At 38.0% G+C, this 12,916-nt stretch overlaps 2 protein-coding genes across 3 annotated transcripts in view; one reads left to right on the top strand and one right to left on the bottom strand.

Annotated features, from left to right (window-relative positions):
- The window catches only part of stk32a (serine/threonine kinase 32A), a 55,302-nt gene extending 50,024 nt beyond the window's left edge, over positions 1-5,278 (bottom strand). Inside the window, exons 1-3 of one of the 2 annotated variants that reach the window (XM_063894543.1) lie at positions 5,213-5,278; positions 4,903-5,039; positions 3,255-3,793 (exon numbers count right to left, since the gene is read on the bottom strand). In XM_063894543.1, the coding sequence (XP_063750613.1) occupies positions 3,255-3,306 (52 nt within the window). In that variant the 5' untranslated portion in view covers positions 3,307-3,793; positions 4,903-5,039; positions 5,213-5,278. Of the gene's footprint in view, positions 1-3,254; positions 3,794-4,902 lie in introns of both variants that reach the window. The other variant, XM_063894544.1, reaches the window with a different exon arrangement.
- A 3,270-nt stretch (positions 5,279-8,548) lies between these two features.
- zmp:0000001268 (CYTL1 domain-containing protein) lies at positions 8,549-12,183 on the top strand. The gene is made up of 4 exons (XM_063895901.1): positions 8,549-8,768; positions 9,117-9,161; positions 9,453-9,599; positions 10,682-12,183. Exons 1-4 carry the CDS (start codon positions 8,616-8,618, stop codon positions 10,736-10,738), a joined length of 402 nt encoding a protein of 133 aa, XP_063751971.1. The 5' UTR covers positions 8,549-8,615; the 3' UTR covers positions 10,739-12,183.
- Positions 12,184-12,916: the final 733 nt, after the last annotated feature.

Genomic DNA, 12,916 nt, shown 5'->3' with positions numbered 1-12,916 from the left:
TCATACATAAAAATTTGAATTTGGGTGTAAGGCTATGTTTTTTAGATAGTTGTTAAAACTGAAAATGCCATGCCGAATGTCTTTTGGGAAATTATGGCATATGCTTGGGCAAGGTTTGTGTGGCAGTGGGGGAAAAAGAAAGAACTAAATTGCATCTGGCCTTATCAACTTCTTTACCCTGATTGTTGCACTAAGCTCCAAGCACACACATATCCCTACAGAATACATAGATCTAAAAACAGACGTCAAAAGTACCCTTTTTTAAATTTAATTTCCAAAACCAGCTGGTAAATGTACATCTTAGTAAAAGTACTGTAACTTAAATGGATGTTTTTTCTATTTTCATTGGTAGATTAATAAAGATCAACTTTAAATAAACTAAAGTGTTTATGTTCATTTTAGTGAAGGACCACTGCAATATGGTGGCTCATGTGTTTGATTTTATGTCACAAAACTCCTCAATTATAAAATGATTGACCAACTTGAGGTAGCTATACATTTGCATGGTTTGAGAGGAAGCTTAATGACCCTTAAAGCACTTGTAAATGGTAATTCAGATATACAGAAACAGAAAAATATGTAAATGAAGGGCAAATAAATCGGGAGTCCGTATACAGTGAACAAAAGATGATTACAGAATGCAGAAGGGAACAAAGCGGAGTATAACTAGCCCAGTCTCAGAGTTTGACTATGAGGCACGGTGTTGTTATATGGAACAAAGAAAAGTAGATTTAGCCGTTATTTTCATGTTTAAGTGTTTCTGTGCGGTAAACATAAATCACGTCTTCAAAATTAGCCCTCTCGTGGACGCGCGGTCTCACTCTGTTTGTCCCACTCTCTCTCTCTCACAGACGCCTGTAAATCACTTAAGGACCCACCAACATTGGGACATCAGCACTCATGCTGTTGCTCTGACAACTGAAACAGAGCCCATGGGTCGATGTGCCACGGTGATGTGAATAAAGCATGATCAGCAGTAAACAAGGTCTGTCCATTAACCAGACTCTCCTGCTCACAGAGAGTGAAAAACGTATGTGGCACATAAGGGAGTACATGTGGTGCACACATCATTCTCAGAGGACATAAACATGTCTTGACAGAGTTCACCTTCATGCACATGCCTCTCTGTAAAGCAACTGATATGAGTTGAGTTTGAACAACAAAATATACATCACTAACTCCAGCATTGAAGCAGTATGTACAATCCAATCAAATAATTTATTCCAATGATAATAATGTGAGTTTTGGACAACTTTTCTGCACTGCTGCATTTAATGTGAAATACATGTCTGGGTGGAACATGACCAATTGGAATTTCACCCGCTTTTACACATTTACAGTATAGATGCAAACAGAATTTCAATGTTATTTACTAAAGAGGAGGGCCACATTTGATTTTTTTGATTTTTGATTTTATTTGACCAATAGTGAATAATGTTTGAGTTTTAAAATTCTAAAAAAACAGTCAGAATGATAAAAACAAACAGGAGGGAGGGTGGGGGGGGGGGGGGGGGGGGGGGGGGGGGAGGAGAAGTGGAAAAAAGTAAGAATTCTGACTTAAAAAAAGGTCACTTTTGGTCAGATCTAAAATAAAAATTCACATGTGGCTCTAATCCTCTTCCATACATATTTGAGTCCTATATATCCTAAAATGAATACTAACATTTGAATTTGAAATATGGGAGGGTGCCACATTTGCAGACCTGTCCTGATAGTGGTGCTTTGATATGCAACCACAATATAAAGTAAACTGCAAGTAAGCGTTGGAGGGCTCAACCATCCTTGTAAGTAAAATGTTTTTAATAGCTTTACCCACAACTGTAATTAAAGCTGTCAGGTGCACAGACACTTTAGATGAAAATCACCGTGAGCTACCCTCAGAGCATTAACATTCGATAATAATATATATTTTAAAATGTCATCATTTATTAATGTGCACTGTTGAATTGACAAACAAACGATCCACCACTGTGGCCAATATTACCTTGAAGCGACAACGCTCCTGAAGTGTAAAGTGAAAACTCAATTTGCATCTTTATTGCTACTCAGAGGGTGATGTATACTCAAGGATGTTGACCGGCACGGTTCCTCTGACCTCACTAGGAGAACCCTGCCTGTGTCTGCGGGAGTTTCATCAGCGAGGGGAATACTCTGTTTCCAGTGAGAAGGGCTTTTTCTAATTCAAAATGATGGGTCTCTTCGTTTATTATTTTCCTGCCCTTGGTGAAATCACCCACGCTGTGTTATTTTTGAGAGAGAAGTCAGGAAAGTGCATTGTTTCATTAGCACAGAGTTCAGAGACGCTGTGTTGTGACTGACATTTGCAGAACAACTCGCAAAATTACTAAGCACCAAGGTTAACTGTGGATAAGGATTTAATAGAGGTTGGCTGCAGTGAAAAAGACAAAATATGAATTTCGTCACCATGAAATGAAGCTATTTGACACAATTGGGGTTAAAAAAAAAAAAGTTTGTTATACTAACAATACTAAATCACTTATTTAAGCAGAACACGTTTTTATAAATCTTAATGATAATGAAACATAACACTGCCAAATGAAACAGAAATTACAACTCTATAAAAAGAGATATGCATCAGGTCATTTAGGATACCAGATACAAAGAACAAAATACATACAGTAAGGACACACCTGGGGAAGCCGCCTCACTTTGGACTAAATCACTGAATCATGTAACACTGACTTATTTGAAGTCCTTGGGGGAAGCCGGTGAAATACATTTCAGAGACTGCAGCAAATCAATAAATTTCACATTGTATTATCTACTCAGGTCACCAAGAAAAGGGAAATAAATTAAGACCAAGAGCTTTGCCCATCAAAGTCATAACTCTTTTTAATGCTGACTTATAAACCTTAAAAAAATGAAGATAATAGCCTGGCAAGATTCATGCCATTTTTAGGAATTATAAAGATGAAGCCACTATTAGAGAAAAATGTCCAGAAGCATTTCGTGGATATCTTTAACTTTTGATTCTATTGCCTCATTTACAATGCTGTGGCCACATCAAAGTCAGAGGAAGAGTAGTGGAAGACCTAATCAGCATTACATCCGTCAGGAGCATTTACTGTAAGTGCACTTCATTTTGTTCGTTTATAGGAATAGCTTAACACATTGATAAGGCTGCAGAAAAGATGGACATCCTGGGATGAGGCAGTCAACAGTGGAGCTCAAAAGTGGAGCAACAAAGAAAGAAAAAGAAGGAAAGTCAGATAAGAATATTTAAAGTTACTCACCATCGTCTGATTCCTCGGTGACCGGAGCTTTGCTGGACTGTCCGAGCCCCATGGCTGCTCCTCTTACAGATTCTCCTGTTCTGCTCCCTTAGCTCAACTCAGCATCGAACGGCCTCTCCCTCTGAGACACGCTCATTGCCTGGTCAACAGTGGCCCCTCACACACATACACACACACACACACACACACACACACACACACACACTCACAATCACACAGAGTCTTGCGTGCATGGAGTGCTCAGCCCTGACACCCACTCGCAGGTTTTGCTGACTTTAACAGGTCCTGTCTTCTTAACTCTCCACCTTGACACACACACACCTCATTGCACACGCACAGTGGAGGGCTAGTGGGAATTGTAGAGGCACTGAAGCGCTGAAACATACACTCACACACACGCAGTTCTACTACTGTGTAAGTTTCCCGTCTGTCCTCACTGCTGTTCAGATGGATGCAGGCAGAAGGACGACCCTCGCCAGGCAGGAGGGGGTTGGGTGATGGGTTTGTGGCTCTGACCCTCTAATGAGTGAGAGTCTAACCTGTGAGGGGAGGCAGAAAAACATGACACCACCAGCAGGGTGAAGGCAGGAGGGAGGGAGGAAAAGTGGAAAGGTAGAGCCTGTGAGACATTAATGACACAGCTTTTAATGATGAATGGAAAGACTGACACATTATCTTTAATTAAGCTACAAAAAGAAAAACACATGCTTGCCAACTTGAAACACCTGTGATAGCAGGTAGCATTAATTGATGTTAAGGACTTGATTATAAATCATTATAAATCAACTTGATTAGAAATTACACACATTTTTATTTTTAGATATGCAGGTCTCCTTCCTTCTTCCCTTCCTTCCTTCTTTACTTCATCTGTCATTTATCAATTATTAAGTGTTATCTTTATCAGAAGCTCATCCCAATGGAGCACCTTCTGCAGTGCATGTGTGATGAATGGCATGATCGGTTTTCCCATTAGGGGCACAAAATTGGAGGCTTTTTGATTTACTGTTTGCTGGCATTGTGTACTGTAAATGGGATCCCTCAGGCTGCCCTCTTCAGGACGTGAGATTATGTGAGTTACTACGTTTTGTTAGAGACAACAAAAACTGGAACTCTGCTGGCTCATGAATCCATTACAAAAAAATTCAAAGAAAGATAATAATTAATCAGAATAATACTACTATAAGAAGTCAGGCTGTCAAGTCTTTTTTTTTTATGACAGCATAATATCTTATGACAATATTCATAGCTTTGGTTTGTAATGGTATCGTTTTTAACTGGGTGACAGCTTGTCCCATAATAATGTCTAACATGAGAATGAATGACTGACCAGAGTAACTGAAATGCATTTGGGGGTTAAATAGACAAACTTCAAGTCATCGTTGCAACAATCAATCTGCTAGGGGAAAACCTTCCATGTTTGCCTTTCCTAGGCTGTATGTTAAGGTCATCACCAGAGTAATATCTGAGTATCGATTTTGGGTTGAATTCAATATACAAAAAGTAGTGCGTGGAGACGCAGTGCTGAGCTCCCTGCAGAGGACATTGTGCTCGGAGCCTCTGTTATCTGATCAAATAGAACAAACATGCATTGCATAGAAAGTATCCCCCTTGTGTGCATGTATGCAGGAGGGCAGCTGTAGGCACCTACCTCTGAACGCCGCCTGAGAGTTGAGCCTGGGACCATTTCCAGCCAGCTTTGCTGCAGAGATGCGAGGCGACAGCGCAGCAACAGTGCAGCTCAGAGCATCACTTGTCCGGTGTTAGGACGACTACGCACCGGGACACCTGCCACCCGAAAAATGAAAACCACACAGCGAGACGTGACTTGCGGGATTGCGCCGGTGGAGGAGTGCAGTGAGAAATCCCTTTTGTTTTCTGGACTACAGAATGACAAAGCGAGCAGAGATGGGGTTTAACGGGGGAAACTGCTCGGCGCCTTGTAATGATGAGCGACTGACCTCCACATCGCCGCCTGTGTAATGCGCTGCTGGCCAACACCATGCGTCTGGAGAGGCACGTTTCATGGGCTGGTCAGACTGCTCTGCTACGCCTGGGGGTTCCAATGTCGTTATTATGCACTTAGCTAAACAACGGTATTCTGTGATGCATTTCTACAAATATACCACATAGATTCCACCTTATTGTTTATAACGTGAATATTTTATTTTGGAAATATTACATGTAGAAGATTGATCCTGTGATAGTTAAAATTCACTTTAAGGGCTGCAGAGTCACTAAAAAAACCCTGTAGTGGTTTTTCTCTGGCTTATATTATAGCCTCAAATGAGGGTTTATTGAAATAATCACATCATTTATGGACTTTCACTCACAAAAAAAAAGCCTATGCCACTGATTTTAAAATGTGCATTACCTCACAATACTCAACTTTATTTCTGCAGGCAATTCTTTCCTCTCAGGCTGCCAGCATGGAGTCAGAGGTCACGATCAGCTTTAGCACAGCACCCCCTACAGCTGATATTGCTTTGCCACTCTGCTTGAAGGCTTTTGAGCCAGGCCCATTGTCCACCATGCTGTTTCAACCTTGTGCCCCCCAGGTGATGAGCAGCCTCTTTATAGGCGAGCTGAGCCTGCTGTCTCATAACAGCCTTAAAATGTTTATAGAAATAGTAATTATACTCGGAGAACATTGGATAATGTCTTTCTGGTGTTCGATAATTAATCTATTCTGACCTTATGTGCTTTATGGTATTCTTTTTTTATAATCTCCTTAGGCAATAATGCAATATCCCTTTAAGATGCTCTGTATACGATATAGGTCTGTAAGCACAGAGTAAGTTGTGCCTACATACTATCATGTCATATAGTTGAGGATTATATCATTATGACCTATTCTTTATCAAGATAGAGTCCTACAACCAAACTCATGTATTTAACATCAATTATAATATTACTTGCATAGAAGTTCATCCCTTTCCCAGAAAAAATACAGAGGAAAAGATAAAAAAGACATGTCACCATTCAAATTCAATGAATATCTATGGCCTTAAAACCATAATATGGATTTGCCGCATTGGAATTCTCTGTCATTAGGGACAGATTCCTGTAGTCCAATCTCTAATAATTCATTACCTACCATGGCCATTAACTACTAACTGTAAAACACATCCGTCCATTACAAGGACTGTCACTCGTGTCCCCTGTTAATTGAGTAGGCCAAGGTCGAGAGGAGAATGGCTGAGTGGTGGGACTGTGGGACCAGAGATATGCTTACAGCCCACGCTGCACTTTTTCTTCCCTTTAACGCCTCTCCGTCATGCCAAGGCACACTCGGTGTGGGCCATCCATCTTCATACAGAGGAAGGGGACAGACCTCAAACTATCAACACAGGCTGAGAGAGGTGACGAGCATCACTCAACTCCCTTATTGTGTGTTTGGCGGCATCAGGGGGTGTACTCCTCTTTTAGATGAGATGAGTGATGCCAGTGTCATATCACACCTGGAGGGAAACAAAGTACAGACACTTAACTTATGGGAGGCCCAGCGTGTGCCAATGTTGTCCTAGTTTTTTCATTGAGGATATCATTTTGCTTGTAAAACAAAAAGACACTTTTTTGCCGAATTTCAACATGATACTTAAGCATGCTGGACTTAAAGACTGGTCGTGAAGATGTAAGGTGTTTAACTCTGTGAATTTAGCCCCATCTAGTGAGAAAAAAAGACATAACAGGATATGACAGCATCTGGTGTTAATACAGCAAAGGTCTTAAAGGAACATATTTAACAGCATAAATCACTGTCATCATCAATGTTACAGTCAGAGTATCAACACCACACTCCCCTACCTAATGCAGGAATGACTGATTATGGAACACATGTATCAGGGTGCAGGCTATTAGAGCTGTTCTATGTCTATATTAAGGTCAAACCTTTGAATGATCTGGTCCCTTTTCCGCCCCAAGGCTGTCTGGATCCTTCCTGGCATAGCAGTTTTGGTAATATGGCACATTTCATTAAAATGTGTAAACTCAATATGCCTAATATTAAAATGCAAAGGGCAGCAAATAACATGTAAAAGATAATAAACACTTTAAACATGCAGCAATTACATTTTTAAATGTCTTATTTTTTTAGTGGGGACATAGAGACTTGTACACTACAGTCACTGTCATGTTTTTTAAAATGATTGTGATATAATGTATGTACGTAAATAACAGTATGAGCCAATAATCAGATACTGACGGATCAAATACTATATATGGAAGTATATTGAGTAGTTACAAAGAAGAGATTCACTTTTTTAAAATACCATTCTTGACTATAATCTTAGATAATTGTATTTTGTTTGATTATTTCCATTGTCTGCACTTTTTCTGTAGTTGAGAAGTAGTTACTTTTCTTGTTAAAACTGATAATATAAAATGTAATATACAAACAAATATTTTATATTTGCTCTAGGTATATGATATGAATTGTTGGTCCGTTAGGGAAAATGTACAGAATACTCAGCTGTCTATAAAGCATTTAAAATCAGCCCCACGTTCACAAATGTTAAAATGATATACATATTAATAATTGTATTGCAATATCACAATAAAGATTATTCTAAAACGGTTGTTTCTGCACTAAGAGAACGGACTGAGCCACTGCTGGTAAACGTTCTCTAGGCTTGGACTGGGAACCGTAGGATCGCTGGTTCAAGTCCTCGAACAGACTTGAAATACGGAAAGTGGACTGCTACTTGGAAAAGTCCCAGCTCACCTCCTGGGCCCTGCTGTGGTGCCCTTGAGCAAGGCACCGGACACCTCAAATCCTCCCTCCCCATTGCTCCCCGGGCGCTGCACAATAGCTGCCCACTGCTCCTAGTACTAGGATGGGTTAAATGCAGAGGACCAATTTCACTGTGTGTGCTCTGCTATGTGCATGTATGTGACTAATAAAGAGGGTTTCATCCTCCGATTCTAATGTTTATGTATACAATTTGACATGTGTAAGTGAAAGTATTACTTGGAGCAAATAGTTCTTCATTGTGTTTCATTGTGCTTTTACTAAAGTAGTTTAGGATTTGACTACTTCTTCAACAATTTAAACTCTGGATTAAGGAATACCTTGCTGAATATCCCTTCATTTCTGAGACTCAAAATGAATGTATTTCTTCCCAACATTTAAAATCTGTGGTAAAAAAATGTACAGCTCACAATTACCTCAAGCCTGTTTTGCTTTCTCCGTCTCTTTTGTCTGACCCAATGGGTTGTCTCCTGTCAATCTTCTGCAGTTGCATAATTATTTGGGAGTAAACAGAGGGGTGTGTTAAAATCCGTCCACATGCATACGTGGCTGCATGTGTGCATCAGGTCACAAACAAAGATAGTTTCAGTTAGTGAAGTAGGTGTCAGTCAGTCATGGCGATCTTTAAACACTTGTTTCTTGTTTTGTCTCTGGCACCACTGGTACTGAGCTACCCTTTCTTCCCCCCAACATGCTACAGCAAGGTGCTGAGCATGGCACGTGATCTCACCCAGATGGCTGCAGATCTGAAGAGGGACCCTGAAACTGTAAGTCAGCTGCTGTATGTTTGCTCTATATAGATTTCATTGTACACTAAAGTTTGTTTTAACATATATTCTTAACTTGTTGTGTGTACCATTTTCCTGTGATGTTTTCAGTATATCTTGGAAAAAATAGTCATAGTATTCCTTCATTTTTTTTCTAGATACAAATATGCATCAATCTAATTTAATCCCATCAAATCAAAACAATAGTGAGGTTATTGTAGCAACATTTCAGTTGGGTTTGTTTTGAAACACCTGTTATTTCTAAGATAAGGGATAGGTTTAAAGAACTCTCCTGTCAATGCTTGATTCTTTAATTGTATATTTATTGTATTTTTTCCTTGCATCCAGAGTTACTGCATGGGTCACATGCCAGATCTCTACCTTGATGTCCATGTAAGTATGATGTTAAATTCCTGATGATTGTCACATGTGTTAATGATGCTAGATTGTATTTGTTATTTTACATGACTGGTATGTACAGTATGTATCTCAAGGTAACCAAACATTTTTTTAAAGATGCTCTTCCCTTCCAATCTTCTACTTTTTGTTGTATATCTCAGTTTTTGTTATGATTTTAATCACTGTCCAAAATGTTTTCTACAATAACAGCTGTGGTATTTTGACTGAAAACCTAAGCTGTAAATCACGCACACAGACACTAATTGCTACTCATGCTGAATGCAGAATGCCTGTGTGATGCATAAAATGAGGACCTACATCTCCCTGGTGGAAGGCCTGCGACATCGCCGCTGTGCTTACACCAGAGAAGTGAGGAAGCTGGGTCTCACTCTCAGACAGCTCTTCATCTTTATGTCAGAGAAATGTCACGGGGTAAGACGAGACAAATGGTTCAGATAAATTCAACACAATGAGGCTCAAATAGCACTATAAAGAGGACACAAGTTATACGTGTTTCAGAAAATAAAGGGATTCATACTTTGCCACTGGGGCTGTAGCATTCTTGCAATGACTGTAGATGTTACAGGCCTCATGCATCGAACTAACTTCTGAAATTCAATATCTGTAAAAGGTACATTTATCCAAATATTCAATCAATTTGCTCAGGAATGTTTCTTTTTACATTAAATGTACCTTTAATGGACTACAAGATGTGCCTTTTCTGTGGATAGAGGAGGTGTGTAGTAGTAGTAGTAGTAGTAGTAGTAGTAGTAGTAGTAGCAGTAGTAGTAGTAGTAGTAGTAGTAGTAGTAGTAGTAGTAGTAGTAGTAGTAGTAGTAGTAGTAGTAGTAGTTAAATAGAAGTTGTACTGTACCTTAAAATGAAGGTTACTCCATAAGGTACCCAGGATTTAAAACAATAGTTATAATCTAAATTACTCTTTCCTATAATGCCCAACTGCTGCTCCTACAGTCCTCATACTTTTCTGAGAATGTGTTATTGGTGCATGATTTGTACAATGTACATTTAAATAATTGTCCATTAATATGTGTAGGTGTTGTATACCTGATCCTTTATGCATTCCCACTGAGCCAAAGTCGGTGCCGCGTCAGCACAACATCAAACAGAAAAGGAACAAGGATTCATGGGTCATATTACAGGATTAATAGGGTTTATGATTCATATTATGAAGAACATTCAGATCACTCTGGATATTTTAGCCCTGAACTGTGGAGTCAGACCTGTTAATCTGTGGTAGCCCTACCTGTCTGTGTAGACAAGACCAAAATTATAGCACTTTCACTATGATCATTTCAGCAAGCTTTAATACTAGAAAAAGGTTGACATGATACTGTATACACACGTCATATTAGTGATTTTGTGTTGACCGGTAGGTTTCATTTAAGTTAACAATTTATTCATTATTAATTGAACTATTGCCAACTATAGAAAATATAAATTCAAACTACCATATACCACTTGACTAAAAACATCTATTTTATCTTTTTTTTCAGGACTTGGTGTTCACAGTCTATGACTGTGCTGTGTTGGAGCGCTATCCTGGATACTGAGATATCAATATTACTATCTGAAAGCTATACAGTCATTTCTTAAGTGTGTGCAATGACTAAAAAAGCAAGACTAAATCTACAGTAACTTCTATATAGCTTGTGTTACTAAAAATGAAATTGAATCAGCTGGTTTCTTTTTTACTATAATGTGGTTAATTCGCACCTACTGTCACAACCTTCCAATGGAATCAGACTGAGGATACATATAATAAACTTTATTAAAATTCCTTCTATTCTCATACAGTAGATATATGATATCATATTGTACACAAGCTTGTAAGTGGCCTTCTGCACAGTTTGCAAAATTGTCCAGTCTTTTCTTTTTTAATGAAATAGGTGTACTTCAAGATCTCTGATCATCCTTCCCTGTTAAAGAATGTTTTTTTACAGTACAGTAGTATATAAAAACAAAAGCATATCATTGATAGAATCAAAAACAGAATACACAATATACTGTCTATGTGTCTTACATCTAAAAATAAAATACATATTTGACTTATAACTTGAATATGAAATACATTATGTAAATCCAAGGCACTTAGGGGTATTAGAGGAAGACAAAGTGCATCAAGTTATAATGCTGGAGCTTAATTGACTTGGACAGCTTTGTGGTTGTAGGAACTGTACAAAGTACAAATACAATTGTGGCAAGTAATGAGAGTGAAGGGATTAGTAACCTCTGTGGGTTAATGTGGACTTGCATGAGCTTGTCTCTTTACTGTAGGTTCTTTAGGGATTTGCAGAACGAAATCTCTCTTTCACTTTTTATCAAGAGTGCAAAGTGATGGGTGGTTGGTTTTGCATCACGTTTGAAATAAGACAACTAGACAAATTAGCCTAATATACATCTACAACTTTTAGATCAAACTTCTTATTAAAAGGGGAGGAAAATTGATACAATGCATGCAAAATCATGATTTCCAACCCATTTAAACCGCCGACTGCAACCAATCCTGTCCATAATTGGTAATTCCGCTGATAATTGGCTAATCTTTTCATAGAACTCTGAGAGAAAATTACTCATGCTAATTAGGTGGTAAATGAAGGACAAGTAGTTTCCTTCAGAAGGGCTTTATGGACTGATAGAATAATACATCCTTAATGTCAGCATTGATTGGAGTTTAATTTTGCTGACAACAATCATTAGTACAGAGAACAGTGGCTCAGGCACTATTAAGAAATGAATCACACATAAATGTCTTCTTCCACCTGATGTTGATAAAAAAAACTTCACATCAGACATGTTGCTCAAACATATCTGAACATAGTCCATCCCTCCATTTAAATCTATTTTCTATTCAAATACTAAATTGTTTAAATGCAATTGATTAACAGAGACTGAGGGGGATGAATTTGATGTGCTAAAAAAAGGACAAAAGAATAGACAATTCCTCTCCACCGACTATTTTAGACGTATTGTTCAAATGCCTTTGCCTATTTGTAATATTATACAGAAGTACCTCAGATAAAGGTTCCTCAGATGCCAAAATGTTAAAGAAAATTCCAGACTTTAAAAAAAACTGCAAAAGTTTACTAAATAAAAAAGATAAATAATCATATTTCTTTCTATTTAATTGTCTGTAACACTTTATTTTTGAGGAAACACATTTTTTTAAAATTACACCAACAAACAATTTAAACATTTATGTTGCTTGAAGCATGATGTTGTGATCATATAGGGCTAATTGATTTTTAATTTTTTTATGTATTACTATAACATATTTATAAAATTCAATAGTCTAAGGTCATATCTTGAAATTACTTCAGATTTTTTGTTTTTACTAACAAATAGGACCCAAAAAACTCAATTCAAAATTATGTTAAAGATGAAAACAACAAATCATGACATTTGGGAAGTATAACGTTAAGAATGTTTGACATCTTACTAGATACAAGATTTAAACGATGATTAAGATACGTCTCAATAAAAAACCTGGAAATCATTAATGATATATTCATCATAGGCAGTTTCTGGTATAACTGCTGTGTCCTTGTGTCTGTGCAGTTCTCCACATGCACAAGTTCACTGAGCTGATTGCACCACTAGAGGGCGCCATAGCATTGCCTGTGCTTTTAATTCATGTGGTTTGAATTAAAAGAGAAAAACAGTGCAGGTAAATTATACTGAAACAAATATTCATCCAAACATTTCCTTTTTTTTTTTTTTAAACTGAATTT

The sequence above is a fragment of the Eleginops maclovinus genome, chromosome 11 (assembly GCF_036324505.1).
Source record: "Eleginops maclovinus isolate JMC-PN-2008 ecotype Puerto Natales chromosome 11, JC_Emac_rtc_rv5, whole genome shotgun sequence".
NCBI classification, from domain to species: Eukaryota; Metazoa; Chordata; class Actinopteri; order Perciformes; family Eleginopidae; genus Eleginops; species Eleginops maclovinus.
This window is presented reverse-complemented; position numbering and strand designations above follow the sequence as displayed.

Coding starts and splice junctions, on each gene's coding strand:
- zmp:0000001268 (XM_063895901.1), top strand. CDS start 8,616: ATGGCGATCTTTAAACACTTGTTTCTTGTTTTGTCTCTGGCACCACTG. Junction 9,162..9,452: donor ATCTCTACCTTGATGTCCAT/GTAAGTATGATG, acceptor TGCTGAATGCAG/AATGCCTGTGTGATGCATAA. Junction 9,600..10,681: donor TGTCAGAGAAATGTCACGGG/GTAAGACGAGAC, acceptor CTTTTTTTTCAG/GACTTGGTGTTCACAGTCTA.